The 19,425-nt window shown below is 42.6% G+C and overlaps 2 protein-coding genes across 3 annotated transcripts in view; one reads left to right on the plus strand and one right to left on the minus strand.

Annotated features, from left to right (window-relative positions):
* Positions 1–11,857, plus strand: part of REXO2 (RNA exonuclease 2) — a 38,910-nt gene extending 27,053 nt beyond the window's left edge. Inside the window, exons 4-7 of the mRNA XM_068240842.1 lie at positions 3,911–4,022; positions 5,077–5,185; positions 8,354–8,407; positions 11,520–11,857. Coding sequence (XP_068096943.1) covers positions 3,911–4,022; positions 5,077–5,185; positions 8,354–8,407; positions 11,520–11,610 — 366 coding nt within the window. The 3' untranslated portion in view covers positions 11,611–11,857. The remainder of the gene's footprint in view (positions 1–3,910; positions 4,023–5,076; positions 5,186–8,353; positions 8,408–11,519) is intronic.
* Positions 11,858–16,287: 4,430 nt separating this feature from the next.
* TREH (trehalase) overlaps positions 16,288–19,425 on the minus strand; it is a 47,424-nt gene continuing 44,286 nt past the window's right edge. For both annotated transcript variants that reach the window (XM_068240837.1, XM_068240836.1), the window contains exon 15: positions 16,288–17,035. In XM_068240837.1, coding sequence (XP_068096938.1) covers positions 16,874–17,035 — 162 coding nt within the window. In that variant the 3' untranslated portion in view covers positions 16,288–16,873. The remainder of the gene's footprint in view (positions 17,036–19,425) is intronic.

The following is a 19,425-nucleotide window of genomic DNA, read 5'->3' on the forward strand; positions in this document are numbered from 1 at the left end:
GGTATTCTTTTAGGTGTATGATGAGTTCATAGAAGATTTTATTTTTTGTCACAAGTTAGCGGAAATTGATATGTATTGTTTTTTTTTTCACAAAGTGTCATTTTCCGCTAACTTGTGACAAAAAAAAAATCTTCTATGAACTCACCATACTCCTAACAGAATACCTTGGGGTGTCTTCTTTCTAAAATGGGGTCACTTGTGGGGTTCCTATACTGCCCTGGCATTTTAGGGGCCCTAAACCGTGAGGAGTAGTCTAGAATCCAAATGCCTCAAAATGACCTGTGAATAGGACGTTAGGCCCCTTAGCGCACCTAGGTTGCAAAAAAGTGTCACACATGTGGTATCGCCGTACTCAGAAGAAGTAGTATAATGTGTTTTGGGGTGTATTTTTATACATACCCATGCTGGGTGGGAGAAATCTCTCTGTAAATGGACAATTGTGTGTAAAAAAAATCAAATAATTGTCATTTACAGAGATATTTCTCCCACCCAGCATGGGTATGTGTAAAAATACACCCCAAAACACATTATACTACTTCTCCTGAGTACGGCGGTACCACATGTGTGGCACTTTTTTGCACCCTAAGTGCGCTAAGGGGCCCAAAGTCCAATGAGTACCTTTAGGATTTCACAGGTCATTTTGCCACATTTGGTTTCAAGACTACTCCTCACGGTTTAGGGCCCCTAAAATGCCAGGGCAGTATAGGAACCCCACAAATGACTCCATTTTAGAAAGAAGACACCCCAAGGTATTCCGTTAGGAGAATGGCGAGTTCATAGAAGATTTTATTTTTTGTCACAAGTTAGCGGAAAATGACACTTTGTGAAAAAAAACAATTACAATCAATTTCCGCTAACTTGTGACAAAAAAAAAAAATCTTCTATGAACTCACCATACATCTAACGGAATACCTTGGGGTGTCTTCTTTCTAAAATGGGGTAATTTGTGGGGTTCCTATACTGTCCTGGCATTTTAGGGGCCCTAAACCGTGAGGAGTAGTCTTGAAACGAAATTTCTCAAAATGACCTGTGAAATCCTAAAGGTACTCATTGGACTTTGGGCCCCTTAGCGCAGTTAGGGTGCAAAAAAGTGCCACACATGTGGTATCGCCGTACTCAGGAGAAGTAGTATAATGTGTTTTGGGGTGTATTTTTCCACATACCCATGCTGAGTGGGAGAAATATCTCTATAAATAGACAATTGTGTGTAAAAAAAATAAAAAAATTGTCATTTACGGAGATATTTCTCCCACCCAGCATGTGTATGTGTAAAAATACACCCCAAAACACATTATACTACTTTTCCTGAGTACGGCAATACCACATGTGTGGCACTTTTTTGCGGCCTAACTGCGCTAAGGGGCCCAAAGTCCAATGAGCATCTTTAGGCTTTACAGGGGTGCTTACAATTAGGCACCCCCCAAATGCCAGGACAGTAAACACACCCCACAAATGACCCCATTCTGGAAAGTAGACACTTCAAGGTATTCAGAGAGGAGCATAGTGAGTCCGTGGCAGATTTCATTTTTTTTTGTCGCAAGTTAGAAGAAATGGAAACTTTTTTTTTTTTTTTTTTTTGTCACAAACTGTCATTTTCCGCTAACTTGTGACAAAAAATAAAATCTTCTATGAACTCACCATGCCTCTCACTGAATACTTTGGGATGTCTTCTTTCCAAAATGGGGTCATTTGGGGGGTATTTGTACTATCCTGGAATTTTAGCCCCTCATGAAACATGACAGGTGCGCAGAAAAGTCAGAGATGCTTGAAAATGGGAAAATTCACTTTTGGCACCATAGTTTGTAAACGCTATAACTTTTACCCAATCCAATAAATATACACTGAATGTTTTTTTTTTTATCAAAGACATGTAGCAGAATAACTTTCGCGCTCAAATGTATAGGAAATTTTACTTTATTTGAAAAATGTCAGCACAGAAAGTTAAAAAAGTCATTTTTTTGACAAAATTCATGTCTTTTTTGATGAATATAATAAAAAGTAAAACTCGCAGCAGCAATCAAATAGCATCAAAAGAAAGCTGTATTAGTGACAAGAAAAGGAGGTAAAATTCATTTAGGTGGTAGGTTTTATGACCGAGCAATAAACCGTGAAAGCTGCAGTGGTCTGAATGGAGAAAAAGGCTCTGGTCCTTAAGGGGCGAAAAGACTGTGGTCCCGAAGTGGCTAGAGGAGCGTACAGTAGATACACTATGGGGCGGTATGGAACTGGTTATTGATTATTGCTGGTTATGGTTGCCTTTTGTTTATGATAATGTGCTGTGGCAAAAAAAAGGCTCACCCTTCGCCTTCATTGCATGCATGCCAGTATAATTACACATTTAAATGTGATCTTAATCAAGTAGCCCAACATTTTTGGACATTAAAATCTGATTGCATATAAAACGTAATTTCATGCAAAATGGGCCGTTTCTCCTAGGCTTTGATTTGTCATTTCTGTGTTTTTTGTTTAATAAAATACAATTTCATCTTCATACAGATGGGAAGGCTGCAAACATCTACAAGAAACCTCTAAGTGCCACAGCACATTACCATAAACAAAAGGCAACCATAACCGGCAATAATCAATAACCAGTTCCACACCGCCCCATAGTGTATCTACAGTACGCTCCTCTAGCCTTTACTTAAAGGGGAACTGAAGTAAGAGGTATACGGAGGCTGCCATATTTATTTTCTTTTAATCAATACCAGTTGCCTGGCAGCCCTGCTGGTCTATTTCTCTGCAGTACTATCTGAATAACACCAGAAACAAGCATGCAGCTAGTCTTGTCAGCTCTGACTTTAAAGTCTAAAACACCTGATCTGCTGCATGCTTGTTCAGGGGCTATGGCTAATAGTATTAGAGGCAGAGGATGTCAGGTAACTGGTATTGCTTAAAAGGAAATAAACATGGCAGCCTCCATATACCTCTCTCTTCAGTTCCCCTTTAACAACCAAGGGTGTAGATACATGTAGCCTTGTATTTACAAGCATATGATTACGGCCTGTGCACAGTACACAGGATAGTGTGGGGTCATCTAGTGGCCAAAAAGTAAAAAGCCAAAAAAGGCTCACCCTGCTGTGGCAAATTTCCTGAGGATGTTAAATACTTTTATTTCCCCTCTGAAGCAGTTGATCAGTGGGGTAAGATTGGCAGCCAAATTAAAATTGTTGTTTTTCCCAATTTGAGCTCCGTCTTTTGCCGGCGCCCAAATTACTCACTGAGCACCACTTTAGCTATATTACACAATACAGCCTATGGCAGCGCCCAAATCTTTGCCACCAAATCTTGGCAGCCCCGTGGCGTTCATAATATCCCTGCTTTGGGATACTGTGTCCAGTGTTAATTATGTTAGACCTTTTTTTTCATTGGTAACACATTTTTAAATTTGCAGCCAGTGATAAACTTTGTAAAAGCACTCTCTTTGGAGTATGGACTGCTTAGAAAGTTACCTTTTCCTTCATGAATAATTGGCTGCATAGAACAGGACCATTTGTGATTTATTTTCAACACTGGGAAGAAGTCGTTTTTTTTTTTTGTTTTTTTGTTTTTTTGTTCATCCATTTTAAAATTCTTTCAGTGCAATTGTGCTGTGAAGTTCCACGCAATCGCATTACAGTCGCTTGGGAATGTGCATTTTGTACATAGATGCAAATCACAATCGCACGTTTGCAGTTGTGATTTATTTTTTTCAGTGTTTACGGAGCCCTTTTGCAGAGATTTACTTTTCAAGTTGCGGTTAGATGTTAAGACAAAAACTTTATATTTTAGGCAAAAATCCAACCAATATCTAAGCCTTCCCCATCCCATCAAAACTTAAAACCAGTTATTTTTGGCCAGACTTCCACTTTGACTTGATGTTTGTACTTTTAGAATTATTCACTGTTTAATGTTTATAAATTATCCTTTGCAGTCTGGCCTAACTGAAGCTGTACGGAATAGTAAAGTATCCCTGCCACAAGCAGAGTATGAATTTCTTTCTTTCATCAGACAAAACACGCCCCCGGGTGTTTGCCCTCTAGCTGGTAAGTATTCCATTTTTTTATTTAATCATGGAAATACCGTAATATCTAGTCAACTGAATTTGGGCAGTACAAACAAGCAACGCCAACACTAATAAAATCGCAGGATGAATACAGTGAAACTAGTAATTTTCCTTTGTGACACTGAAGATAGAGGGGTATGAGCAGGGCCGGTTTAAGCAACAATGGGGCCCCAGGGCAAAATAAACCTGGGGGGCCCCCCAACATATACCCCGGAACAAAAATCGGCATTAGGGGACCTTTTTTGCAGCTGGTATAGTCAGGGTGTGAAGTCCCAATCGGTCAGAGCTCCACATTCTGGCTATCCCAGCCTGCATGGGGGACAAGTGGTTAAAAAGTTTCTGGAGGGGGGACCCCACATAATTAAAAAAAAAAAAATTCCCAAACTCTGAACATAAAAAAAAATTGGGAAAATAGGAAAAAATGCCAGGGATCTTCATACAGCCATATTGCAGCTGTATAGCGATCCCTGGCCAAAGCGCTGCGGCTGCGTATAGACCCCCTGGAAACCCCGTCAGGAAATTTATCGCGCTTTCGTTTGATGCATGTAAAATTACACTACCGTTAGGTTTGCTACTAAAAGTGACATTTACCGCATTTAAAACTATACTTTTTTCCTTCTAAACTTTAAAACTATATAGTTTAAAAAACTATAAGGTCTTTTTGAAAAAATGTTTTTTCCTCTTATTTCTAATGATCTCCTTAACATATCCTGCAAATGTAGGGTTTCTGGCATTTAAGGTGGATTTGCTATTAACCATTAAAGTCGGCAGGTTTTTAAATGTGTTTTTTTTTTTTTCCTTTGAAACTTTAAAATCGATTTTCTCAAAGTATAAGGCCGATTTGAAAATTTTTTTTTTCCTCTTGTAGCCACTGGGGGCCCCTACAAGCTCTGGGGCCCTGGGGCAGCTGCCTCCTTTGCCTTAATGGTAGCGCCGGCCCTGGGTATGAGGGAGCTTTGTAAGGTGAAGTGGGCTTTACAGTGATGTTGTGGTATGTTTATATGAAAATAATAGTTTGTTTGTTTTTTCATCAGGGAATTCTGTGCATGTGGATAAAGTGTTTCTGAACAAATATATGCCTCAATTCATGCGACATCTGCACTATAGGATTGTTGATGTAAGCACCATAAAAGAATTATGCAGGTAAGAAGCACAAACCATGCCACAATACCCAGGAATTAAAACAAATTGTCACTTTCACAATTCGGGTAATGTTTTTGATTTAATATGTCATAGACTATATAACACTAACTTTGAAATAACCAGCTACTCTGATATTTAAAGGGACACTGTAGGGGGGTTTGGGAGGAAAATTAGTTGAACTTACCCGGGGCTTCTAATGGTTCCCCGCAGACATCCTGTGCCCACGCAGCCACTTACCGATGTTCCGGCCCCGCCTCCGGTTCACTTCTGGAATTTCAGATTTTAAAGTCTGAAAACCACTGCGCCTGCGTTGCCGTGTCCTCGATCCCGCTGATGTCACCAGGAGCATACTGCGCAGGCCCAGTATAGTCTGTGTATGCGCAGTACACTTCTGGTGAAATCAGCGGGATCGAGGACACGGCAATGCAGGCACAGTGGTTTTCAGTCTTTAAAATCTGAAATTCCAGAAGTGAACCAGAGGCGGGGCCGGAGCATTGGTGAGTGGCTGCACGGGCACAGGATGTCTGTGGGGGACCGTTAGAAGCCCCCGGGTAAGTTCAACTAGTTTTTTCCCCCGACCCACCCACCCTTACAGTATCCCTTTAAAGAGACTCTGTAACAAATTTTTCAGTTTTAGTTCTTCTATCCTATAAGTTCCTATGCCTGTTCTAATCTGCTCTGGCTTACTGCAGTCTTTCCTAACTGCACTGTCTCTGTAATAAATCAATGTATCTTTTCTCTGTCCTGTTTGTCGGGCTAAGGATTGATTGTGTGGAATGTGCAGGGCTGCTTGTGATTGGTAGAAGCGATACACACCCTCTGCAGGCCCCCTGCATACTGTAAATGACTCACACACTATGCTTAGCTGAGCCTATTAGAAGCTGGTTAGTTTGCTTGTAAACACTGCCTAAAACTGTTAATTACAAGCCAGGATTGCAGCAGAGAGTGGCAGAAACAGCACAGAGGGGCACAGGAGAAAATAATGAATAGAATGGTATGCTTTTTATTGTAAGAATATTAGAGTACAGATTCTCTTTAAATTGAGCTCCACATTAGCGGAAAAAAAAATAAATCCTTAAACTATTTAGCTTACCTATCCTGTTGATTTTAGAGGTTTACTGTCAGATTTAAGAGAAATGAGATATGAAAAAAGAATATTTCTGCGGTTTTTCATCTTCACTTTCTTTTTTCTGTGATGCTTAAAGTGACACCACTTCTGTCAGCCTCCCCACTACACCCCCCCCCCCCCTTTTTTTTTTTTTTCACTACACATTAATTCACTGCTTATTTTACAGCTGAGGCTGTGTTCCCACTTGTTCCAGACCACAGTGGGAGCTGGTGGTCCAGCTGTAGCCAGGGGCAGATGCGTTCCCCCATATGCTATATGGGGGAACGCATCCGTGTGTGTGATTATTGCGTCTACTTACTTCATTGGAACCTGCAATAAAACAGATACCTGCACCTTCAATAGTAAAATACTATGATCATTTAATAAAGCCATTGCACAGCACAGTAAAACATGCAATGAAATAAAATAAATGACTCCAAACACACGCATACAAATCTCATTACCACTCAGAGTCCATCGCAGCTTCCTGCTCGATCTCCTACTGTGGCAATCAATCTGTCTATCAATAGTGCACTATTGTCAAACTAATTCTAATGAATCCCTTTGGGCACTCATATGATCTCTATTGAGATAGGTACACAGCACCTGAGCTCTGAAGAAGGTAGGCGGACCTACCGAAACGCGTAAGCGGATTGGCTGCAAACTTGTGGTGACGTCACCCGAATTTCCGGTAGACAGCACCGGGATTCATGTATACGCTTGGGGTCTATACGGTAACCAGTTGAAACATCCCTTGGAAAGTCGCCGGCCGGGACTTATTGCCATTGAAGACCACACGAACTTTGAACACTACTGCCTCCCTCCGCACTCTAGGAGTTTCGTGAGTGACATATCTTTTTATACCTGATGAAAAAACTGTTTTGGCGTTGCGGAGGATGGAACGCACGTCTAATTAAGGAAACTGCCGCCTTTGAAGTTAGTCCGCTGCTGCGGAGTTCAAGTGCTTTTTGGAATTTGTTGCCATATGAAACTTTTTCCGCTGCTGCGGATTTTAAAAGTGCTTTTAGAACCATTTGCTGCTGTGTACCTATCTCAATAGAGATCATATGAGTGCCCAAAGGGATTAAATAGAATTAGTTTGACAATAGTGCACTATTGATAGACAGATTGCCACAGTAGGAGATCGAGCAGGAAGCTGCTATGGACTCTGAGTGGTAATGAGATTTGTATGTGTGTGTGCTTGGAGCTCATTTATTTTATTTCATTGCATGTTTTACTGTACTGTGCAATGACTTTATTAAATGATCATAGTATTTTACTATTGAAGGCGCAGGTATCTGTTTTATTGCATTTTTATCAAGGTGGGGATGAGAGTTAACCACTTGTATACTTTTGCAGCCTATTAGAAATTAAAACACTCTTTTAGCGCTACGACTTGAATACTGTCAATTTTCATTGGAACCTGCTGATCCATTGCAGTGTGACATGCGCTGCGATTCTGCATAGCAATGCATGGTTGCATGCAATTATGAGCAAATACTTAAAGAGAACCCGAGGTGGGTTTGAAAAATGTTATCTGCATACAGAGGCTGGATCTGCCTATACAGCCCAGCCTCTGTTGCTATCCCAAACCCCCCTAAGGTCCCCCTGCACTCTGCAATCCCTCATAAATCACAGCCACGCTGCTGACAAACAGCTTGTCAGAGCTGGCTGTGTTTATCTCTATAGTGTCAGTCTGCTGACTCTACAGATGTAAACAAAGCCTCACAGCACGGCTGTGATTTATGGGGGATTGCAGAGTGCAGGGGGACCTTAGGGGGATTTGGGATAGCAACAGAGGCTGGGCTGTATAGGCAGATCCAGCCTCTGTATGCAGATAACATTCTTTAAACACACCTCGGGTTCTCTTTAATATGATCGGATTCATTATAAATTAGTGGGATCTGCACTGTATTGGAGAGCAACGCTACGGCCACCTGCGTTGCAAATGGGGGAGGGACCTAACGGTCACATTGCTCAAGGTTTTATATTTAACCCCTCTTTGTAACTTTCCATTGTGAGATCTGTTTTGTAAACACCAGTTTATGCACTTCTTGCAGGCGTTGGTATCCAGTAGAATATGAACTTGCACCAAAGAAAGCATCTTCACATAGGTATGTCTCTTGCTAATTCTGTTATTTTTTTGTTTGTTTTAAATATAGCTTTATTTCTATATGAAAACTTAGTTCAACAACAGAGGCATGTATTAGGATTGTACAGCAGAAGGCAATGGCAGCGCTTCCAAACAGACGCTGCACCTGAATTGACTACCTGCACAGGTATGCAGAGCTCAAATAACGGGCAGGTTACACACCTTGCATTCAAAACAGGTACAGTAAAGGGGGGCGTTAGCTTTAGCATAAGTTGTGCACAAATTATCCCTAATAGACTCTCCAACGGCGGTGATGTGCCCCATAGGAGAGAAACTAACCACTAATCTAGCAGTGAAACATATAAAAAAGTGAAGCATGTTCAAACAATGAAAATTGTCCAAAAAAAAAAGAAGAAAAAAAGGTTAAAACCTCAAACTAATGTAACAGTGAAACATATTCAACAGTGAAACATATCCAACAGTGAACCCTAGCTAGTCTAAAATTTAAAATCATAATCCTTACCTGGTGCAGCTAGCCATAAATGGTATACACATTTGTTCAGAAGACAGCAAGCAATGGGCAGCGCTCACAGGCTGCAAGTGAAGTGAAAGCTCCAGAGATATGCCCAGCCCCTTGGGGCTAAATACACACCTTGAATATGATGTATTAGGATTAGGGTTGCAACGGTATGAAAATTCACGGTATGATAACCGTCAAAAAAAATACCACGGTATTACGGTATACGGTATTACGCAATTATTCTCATTCCAATCTACCTATAAAAATGTCAAAAAAAACAACAATCCCAAACAGTACCAAAAGTAAATCTCATTCTCCCCGTGTCACATGACTGCCTATGGCAGAGAGGGCAGATAATAAGGCCATTTGAAAGCACAGAAGGTTAATATGTCGGCTTCCATGAATCAGGAAGTAGAAACTGTGCAGATTTATTTTAGGATTTGTATCAGCTGTAACAAAGAAAGAAATTGCTGTTGCATATCTTTTTGAGCAGAGAGGACGTTTTGAGTTCAGGTCCACTTTAAAAATGCTGGTGGTAAACTTTACTATACACCTTAGTGTACCAGAGATGAAGCATTGTGAAAGTTTTATATATACCTGCGGCTTCCTCCAGCCTCATCATGTGCACGGATCCCTCCCACGCCGCCATCCTCAGCCTTTTCTATCGCTGGTATTGAGTCCGGTAACTTGAGCCAGTTGCGGCCAGTCTGAGCATGCGCAGTGCGTTCTCTGCAGCGGAGAATAATACTACGTAGGCATAGTAATAATATTTTCTGACAGAGGGAGCGCACTGCGCATGCGTAAAACTGGCAGCGACTGGCCAAAGTTACGGGACTCAGTAACAGCGATAGAAAAGGCTGAGGATGGCGGCGTGGGAGGGATTTGTGCGCATGATCGGGCTGGAGGAAGCCGCAGTTACCTATAAAACTTTCACCATGCTGCGTCTCTGGTTTCCTTTAAAGGATACCAGAGCTGAAAAATAAAATGCAAATGGGTGGAGCGGACATGAATTAGGTGAAGTCCTGTGCTAAGCCACTGCGGACGATTTCTTTTAAAAGTAGGGGGACAGAGTAGAACAGGGGAGAGCGGTGGGCATGAGGACATGACATCACACAAACACACGTACATCAGGCAGACGCACACACACACTCACACACTGTACACACACACCCACCCACACACACACCATCACAAACATATACATCAGGCAGACATTCATCCATCAGGCAGACATTCATCCATCAGGCAGACATAGCTCAGGCATCACACACATGCCATACATTACACACTGGCTGCATTCAAACACAGCACCTCTCACACAGCAACATTGCTTATCTTGTGTCATAAGCTTCAGCTTGTCCACGTGCAGTGTGTCTCTCGCTCCTTCTCCCGGGCGGGCGGCATACTCATTTTCATGGGGGAGGAGAGCTGGACATTCCTTTGAACACTGATCTGTATCAGTGTTTGTCAGCTCTGCAGTCGGGGGAGGCAGGGGGCTGCATACATCTAGCAGGAGGGAGAACGGGCTGTTGCTTTTTCTCATTTCCCGTATTTATTTAGGTAGGAATGACCTGGTGACTCCCCCTCTGCCTTTGTGGTACAGTCCACAATAAAAAACCACAAGCGGAAACATTGCGGGCGGGCAGGGGAAGGAAAGATCTCTGTGTGCTCTCCAGCCGTGGCCGCCCGCGTCATCACAGGACGCGTATCACCACCCAGCTCCTGCACTCATGTCGGCAAGCCTCCCGCAATCAGGAACTAGCTTTGGGAGCTTGCCTTCCTAACGGAGGGAGACGGAGAGCAGGACAATGCTGGAGCGGTGGCGGGGGAAACGGAAATGCAGCCTAAACCGGTATTTCCTAAAAGTGCTTACCGTGATTACCGTGCATTGTAAAACCATGGTATACCGCGATACCGGTAAATCGCGGCAACCCTAATTAGGATTGTCATCATATCTGTTACATCCATTAAAGGAAGCATCCGAGCAGCAAAAAAACGCTCTACTTACCCGGGGCTTCCTCCAGCTCCTGACAGCAGCTATGTCCCTCGCAGCAGTTTAGGTGTCCCAGGATCCCCTCAGTTTCAGAAACCCACCTCGCCAGGTCGGCCTCTACTGTGCCTGTGCGAACGCTCCTGTCAATCACGGTCACATGGTCTGGAGTGTTCTGCATGTCTGTGGCCGCGCAGCAGTGTAATGCGGCGATAACTGGACCCGGAATTACTTCTCCCTCCGAGTTGCTACGACTCTGAGGGGGTATAGTAATGAATGCCACAGGAATTTGAGTGGCAGCAGGGTGAGCCGTCAGTGATGATAGCCTAGGCTATCATGACACTTAGTATTCTGGGTGATGTAATTGCTCAACGCACAAAGCAGATTAAAAAAAAAAAAAAAAAACAGGGATGCACCTTACCAGCAGTAAAGATGCCGGCATCTCTAAATACATTTAAGAATGTAAATTAGGGTTCAGGTGAGACATTTACAAAATATATGAATAAAATGTTTGGGGGGGAGGGGAGGTAATTATAGGTGACTATCTGCATTTTTGCTCTGCTCATGCAGCTTGATATGCATTTGCTGGCTGTTCATGATTTATAAATATTGGTCACTTTTCAGAGCCTTGGATGATATCCAAGAGAGCATCAAGGAGCTGCGGTTTTACAGGGAACACATTTTCAAGAAGAACCAGAATGAAAAGAGAACTTGAGAATGAAAATGTCTGTCTTTACAGTTGCCCAGTATGAACATCACAATGGTGAATTCTGCGCCTGTGTTTGTTCAGGTCTGGGATGATGTCAGACAATTAAAAAAAAAAAAGGTTGGATTGTTACAGTAAATAAAGACTTGCTGTTCTTCCTGGATGAAATATTGCCTTTACACATGAAATGACATATGAAAAACTTGGCTTATTTTAAACTATTTGTATTTGATAATAAAGTTCATAAATAAATACATATTGTCTTCCCTTGATATATATAAACTTTAGCTTGAACAAAAGAATACTATATAAAACTAGTGGACCTAAGCCCGTTTAAAAACTAGCTAGGTCTGTCACTGCGCATGCACCCGCACATTTCTGCCGCGCCCGCTGGCACGTCCGCCCCTTTGCACCGTCATCGCTCGCCGAGCGTCACTCTCCCTCAATGTCTCTGCGTCCCTACACATGTGCAGAGCGCATGTGGGACACACAGGGACATGGGATGCAGAGACAGTAGGGTTTTATTATAGAGGATACTGGCACAGATGCCCCTATTTGGGCACAAAGGATATCCAGTCATTAAATGTCAGGACATCCTGGTATCTCCTGTGCATAACACTTTTTCTTTGCTAGGTATTATAAAATCATTTTAGCGTATGGCATTTATTTTTTTTGTTGCTGCTGCATCACACCAGTGGTGGCAGATGTAGAATGAGTGGAGCTGTTGGCAAAAGTGCACTCGGTTTTGTACTTACTAAGGCCTGGGCAAAGTTTAAGCAGATCGGGCCACATTGTTTTGTCGTTTTTTTTTGTTTTGTTTTTTTCCTTCCCTCCCTGTAGAGTTGCGAGTGGGCAATAAGAGGTTTAACTAGCCTAATCACCACTTCCAGCGTAGTCTCCATGGCGTTACATGCTAGCGCATCCTGACTGTGTGTCACGTGACGCTGCTGTGGCCATGGAGACCCAACGCTGGAAGCGGCAATTACGTGAGTTAACCCTCTTCCTATCGCCCGTTCACAACTTTGCAGGGAGGGAGGAGAGGAATAGTGTTGCCCAGCGGCGGGCTGGATTGACAGCGCATGTAGGACATTGTTTGCTCAGTACTGTACTAACTGGAGCGTAGCTGTTGGCTGCACTGCACTCGGCTAACTGCAGTGCACTCGGCTATGTGCTAACTGGGCATAGCTGTTGGCTGCACTTCACTCGGCTAACTGGAGCATAACAGTTGCCCAGCACTCAGTTGTATAATAGCCGAATACCACCACTCAAATGATCTACTCTTGCTAACAACCAACTGATTATTGCACTGCACTACGGTTTTATTGCCTCTGCACTGAGTTTAGGTTAGGCGGTTAGTGAATGATTATGGTTCGGCATGACAAACAGAATTATATCAGAAGGTATCAAGAAGGCGCGCCAGACTACTAAGCATTGACAGAATGTAAATAAGGTTTCATTGTGGCATATTAATGAATTGTCATTTCATTTGTGTATTGTAGGATATATACATGCTTCTATTTTATAATATTTTATAGTGTAATACAGAATTTTTCACTAGTGAAAAAGTATGTAAAACATTAAAAAAAGGCCCTTTTTGCTTCCAGTTCTTCACATACTCACCAGTGTGAAACTAGCCTAACTCTCCACAAATGAAACCCAGCAATTGTTACTGACCACTGAAGTTTGTTTGATAAACATGATAAAATGTGTAATTTATAGAGGCCTTATAGGAGTTGTCAGATGAGAATAATGTATTCAGATTTACTTACCTAGGGCTTCTTCCAGCCCTTTGAAGTGTGTGTGTGTGTGTGTGTGTGTGTGTGTGTGTGTGTGTGTGTGTGTGTGTGTGTGTGTGTGTGTGTGTGTGTCCCATGCCACACAGGTCTGCACTCCCCGCCTCGTAGTAGATTGCAGACACCCATCGCTACCCCCCCCCCCCCCCCCCAATCGTTTGGTGCTGCCACTCAAGCATGTGTGTTTCTTGCGATCTCGCTCCCATCTCTGGGAGCATTTTGCACAAGCGCAGAACGTTCCCCACAAAAGTCTGGTGCAAAAGTTGAGAATGCAAGGACTGGGGAAGAGTCTGTGTTCATGGATAGGGAACTGGCTAATGGACAGAAAACAAAGAGTTGTGGTCAATGGATCATACTCAAAATGGGAGACTGTTAGCAGTGGGGTCCCACAGGGGTCTGTTCTGGGTCCAGTGCTCTTCAATTTATTTATTAATGACCTAGTAGATGCAGTAGTGAGCAATGTTGCTATTTTTGCAGATGATACAAAATTGTGCAGAATCATTAACTCTCAGGAAGATAGTGTCATATTGCAACAGGATCTGGATAGGATGGCTATATGGGCACATACATGGCAGATGAAATTCAATGTTGACAAATGTAAGGTCATGCATTTTGGACGTACGAATGGTCTAGCACCATAAAAAATAAATGGGATACAGTTGGGGACATCAAACTTGGAGAAGGACTTAGGAGTACTCATTGACAACAAGTTAAATAATCGTACTCAATGCCAAGCAGCTGCAGCTAAAGCTAACAAAATTTTGGGATGCATTAAAAGGGAAATAAAAACTCGAGATGCTAGCATAATATTGCCCCTGTTTAACTCTCTAGTAAGGCCACATCTGGAATATGGAATTCAGTTCTGGGCACCACATTACAAAAAAGATATTGCAGTTTTAGAGCAGGTGCAGAGACGAGCAACAAAATTGATGCGTGGGATGGAAGGTCTCACTTATCAAGAAAGGTTAGATAAACTGGGTTTATTTAGTCTAGAGAAAAGACGCCTTAGAGGGGATCTAATTAACATGTATAAATACATCAGAGGGCAATATAATACCTTGGCGGATGAGCTTTTTGTCCCTAGGCCTTCTCAAAGGACTAGAGGACATGATCTGCGCATGGAGGAAAAACGTTTTAGCCATTTATTTAGGAAAGGGTTCTTTACAGTAAGAGTGATTAAGATGTGGAATGCATTGCCACAGGAAGTCGTTATGGCAAACTCTATACCTGCATTTAAAGGGGGCTTAGATGCTTTCCTTGCGTTGAAAGACATCCATGGCTACAATTACTAGGTAATGCCTAATGATGTTGATCCAGGGATTTTATCTGATTGCCATCTGGAGTCGGGAAGGAATTTTTCCCTTTAGGGGCTAATTGGACCATGCCTTGTAAGGGTTTTTTCGCCTTCCTCTGGATCAACAGGGATATGTGAGGGAGCAGGCTGGTGTTGTACTTTGTACTGGTTGAACTCGATGGACGTATGTCTTTTTTCAACCAAAATAACTATGTAACTATGTAACTATGTAACTATGTTCCCAGCAGTGAGAGCACAATCACGAGACGTGTGCAGCAGCAGCCAACCCACTACGGGGCCGGAAGCATGGAGCAGCGTGGACATGCAATGAGTTAAAAGATGTCATTATGCAGATGCACACCTGGGAAGTAGCCACAATATCAACACTTCTATGTTTACTGCAGTTCTGCAATGAGGGCCTAGCTATGCAGCGTTCAGATATTACACCTTTTCCAACTTGCACAGTTGTTAAGGTGCTCATACATCACTCAACTTGGCGAAGAGCATACCCGATCGAGGATGCAACCAATTTTGGTCCAATGCTGATATCTCGGGATATGGTGCATGGTGGTGATGGTGTGCAATAGCTCCACATGCAACAGAACCTGCAGTGCCCCCTGCAGCTGATCGGTGCCCTCGCAGCCCCGCCGGCGACCGCTTTCCGGTTTGGCCGTCACCGTCCGACAGGCATGGGAACGCGAGTGATTGTTCGCGTTCCCAGCCATAATATCGCCCCCTATGCTGCTATTGTGGCCTTCTGGCCATCAATAAAATGCTACTTTTTAGATTGTCTCCATCACATAAATTGCATGAAATGCACAAAGATCCTTAATATATCTGCACTCCAATGAAATGAAATGAACAGGTCGCTGCTAAAAGTCCAGTGCTTCAGTACACCTTTTTCACATATAATCTGTCAACCTTCAGCGCTGACCTTACACTTCCCCCACCACCACACCAAAGTAATTGTGGACACGCTTACCAGATATGATGTAGACCTTAATTACATGGTCTGAGAACGCCTTATATGGACCAGCAGCCAGCTCCTCTACTGCCTGATCCTCTGGCTGAGTGCACACATGGCAGAAATGCTGCGTTTTATGCAGCAATGTTAGTCTTTGGGACGCAGAAGTACCAGCGTTGCACTTGCAATTTACAGTAAGCGTTCTGCAGATGCTTGTAGTGTTGCATAGTATGCAGGATGGCTGCCAAAATGCACATAATGAAAGTCTATGGTAATGCATATGCATTGCGTTTTTCATGATTTTTTTATGCGTTTTTCATTAAAAAGTAAAGCTCTGTGATGTGTTTCTGCTTCCTGTTGTCTTCCTAGTGATTTGCATATAAAAAAACGCATACAAAATGCATGCGGTTTCCATTAGCAAAATGCATGAAAAAACGCATCTGCGTAAAAAAAAAATCGCTAAATGGCAGAAATGTGGTAAAAACGCAATAGAAAATCGCAAACGCACCATCTGAAAATGCTACATTTTCACTCTTGTCATATGTGAAGCCAGCCTCTCTCTGTCGTGCAAAGTCCACAGCCACTCCAAGTAGCAGATTCACGTAAATTGGCAATAAAACGTAAAAAGTCACCTGTAAGTATCAATTACGATCTCCCATTTATTAAAATACATGAACTTAAAACATCCACTCACGTGAGGGCCCTTGCGACAGGGACCCTGATGAATAAACAAAGTACAAAAACAAATTTTTCTTTTACTTTATCAACATTGGTGTGTTTAGGGGAGCATGATGCAGTCCATCTATAATTATAATTTCCATGCTTGGGACTGTATGTACGTTTGTGTGCCCGTCCAACTCACAAGCGCCCCCTCCTACCCTGCCCCACTCTGATAGGCCACACTATTGAAATATTTCACACTTCTTTGGCCCATAGCCCTGTTGGTTGCTAATGCTTTGTTAACCGATCCCACCCTCCGTGTCTCTCTGGGATGGCCCACCAAAGACCTCTCCTTCGCCATAGACTTTTATTGGAAAATCTTAAACTATTGCCACTCATACAGTTTTAAGATACACTCGACAAACTTCAGTTATGGGCATCTGTATTCAATAAATTCCACTGAGACGTAAAATAATTAATATACAAATGGATAACCAATAGTATTTTCTCAAACCTTGCCAGGATTACATGAAACTCGCATGATTAAAAATGAGTGAAAGCTTATGGCAGACATTGCATAAAATGTATACCGACAGCAGTGATTAATACAGGAAATAATACAGTTAAGAAAGATAATGAAGTTGTGATGGCAGAGCTTGTCAGGCGGGTACCATAGAGGTCCAGAAGCTGCATGATTACTCCATTACTCCATCCAAAGCCCAGCTGAGGACAACACAAAATAGCTGGATTAGACAATGCACATTATCACTGGATTATCATAGAGCATTCTATTATAGTACCCACCCTCATATTGCTTCCCTGTATGTTCCCATCAAAATCCCTCCCCTCATTATAGTGCTTCCTCTTATTGTGCCCCCTGTTAATATATCCAGCTCCCCTACAGAGGTGGCAGCACACCAGTAAAGCGTGGTACACACCTTCAATTTTGGTTGGCCAATTTTACCACCTCCATGTAGTAGTATGAGGGTCAACAGATTTTTAATACTATAAACAGATTGTACAGCTAAACTTTCTTACTACATGCAGGTATTAAAATTGGTCAGTGATTGGCCAATCAAAATTGAAGGTAAGCACTAGGCTTAAAGTGAACCTAAAGGCAAAAAAAAAAAAATGAGATGAACTCACCTGGGGCTTCCCTCAGCCCCCTGCAGACGATCGGTGCCCTCGCAGCTCCGGTCCGATGCCTCTGGACCCGCCGGCGACGACTTCTGGTTTTGCCGTCACCGGCCGACAGGCATGGGAACGCGAGTGATTGTTCGCGTTCCCAGCCTGTATATCGCCCCCTATGCTGCTATTGCGGCCAGAAGGCAGCAATAGCAGCATAGGGGGTGATATACAGGCTGGGAACGCGAACAATCACTCGCGTTCCCATGCCTGTCGGCCGGTGACGGCAAAACCGGAAGTGTTTGCCGGCGGGTGCAGAGGCGTCGGAGCGGAGCTGCGAGGGCACCGATCGTCTGCAGGGGGCTGAGGGAAGCCCCAGGTGAGTTCATCTCATTTTTTTTTTTTATTTTTTTTTTTGACTTAAGGTGATCTTTAAAGCGGACCCAAACCGAACATTTTTTTTAATTCAAAATATTTAGTTGCACCACTCTGACACATACAAAGATAAATAAACACTCCTTCAAGCCTATGAGCATTTCAGAGCATGCTTTTCACTCTTCTCTTTTCATAACTAGGGTTATACAGGTGGCAGCCATTAGCAATTCCTCCTTTGCCAGACACCTCCTACTCCACCAGTCTGCAGGATTCTGTCCCAGCAATATGAAAGGAAGGGAGGGGTTCCTCCAATAAATGTAAAATATTTTATATTTGTCATCATGCAGCTGAAAAAAGGCTGCTATTTATTATAATTTAGAAAATCGATTTTGTTTCTGAAATCTTGTATTTTTACTTTGGGTCCACTTCAGTATAGAATTTACTGTCAATGTTTTCAGCTCAAAAGTCCAAATCCTGCTTCTAAAAATGGTGAATAAGATGCTAATTCATTATTTATGTATATGGCACCAACATATTCTGTAGCGCTGTAAATAGTACAAAACAAATTGTGGAGAGCATAGATACATGAAACATTCAAAACTCTGTACAATCAGGACATCCAGCAATACAAATACATATATAGATCATGTGTGGTTTGAGACATCACCAATACTGGTACATTGAACATATGATAAATTACAGCAGATTAAGAAACACGAGGTGGAGGAGAGGGTCGATGACATTAGGGTTAGTAGAAGAGGCAATTAACCCCCAATGCTACCTTTAGCAAATTATAGGCTTGTCTGAACAGGTGTGTTTTGAGAATATGTTTGAAGGTTTCCAGACTTGCAGCATGATGGACAGGCTTCCAAAGAAGAGGTGATGCACATGAGAAGTCTTTGATGGGTGAGTAAGAGGAGGTGACCTAGCTAGAAGGACAAGTTCTGACTTGCAAGCAAATGTAATGCAAATTGTATGTTGTTTGGAATTGGGCCCATACATAGTTACATATAGATACATATTTTGGTTGAAAATTTGTCCAAGTCCAACCAGAAAAATAAATAAAACACCATCCTGAACCTGCACATATCCCAGTTGATGCAGGGGAAGGCAAAAAATCTTACAAGGCCTGAGCTCATTGGCATTAAAAGGGAAAAACTCCTTCCCGACTCCAGATGGCAGTCAGATAAATCCCTGGATCAGCTCTTCTGCAAATTACCTAAAAATTATAGCCATGGATGCCCTTCAATGCAAGGAAAGTATCCAAGCCCTCTTTAAATGCAGATATAGCGTTTGCCATAACTACTTCCTGAGGTAAGATGTTCCAGATTTCAACCACTCTCCCTGTGAACGACCCCTTTCGAAATAGATGGCGAAAACTTTTTTCCTCCACATGAAAATCATGTCCCCTTGTCCGTCGTACAACCCTAGGGAGAAAAAGCTCATATACCAAGCTTTTGAATCAGGTCACCTCTGTCGCCTTTTTTCCAAGCTAAATAAGCCCAGTTTGTCCGACCTTTCTTGGTAAGTGAGATCTTCTATCCCTCTGATTAATTTAGTTGCCCGTCTTTGTACCCGTTCCAGAAGGTCAATGTCGTTTCTATAGTGTGGTG

This window comes from Hyperolius riggenbachi, chromosome 6 (genome assembly GCF_040937935.1).
Source record: "Hyperolius riggenbachi isolate aHypRig1 chromosome 6, aHypRig1.pri, whole genome shotgun sequence".
Lineage (NCBI taxonomy): Eukaryota > Metazoa > Chordata > Amphibia > Anura > Hyperoliidae > Hyperolius > Hyperolius riggenbachi.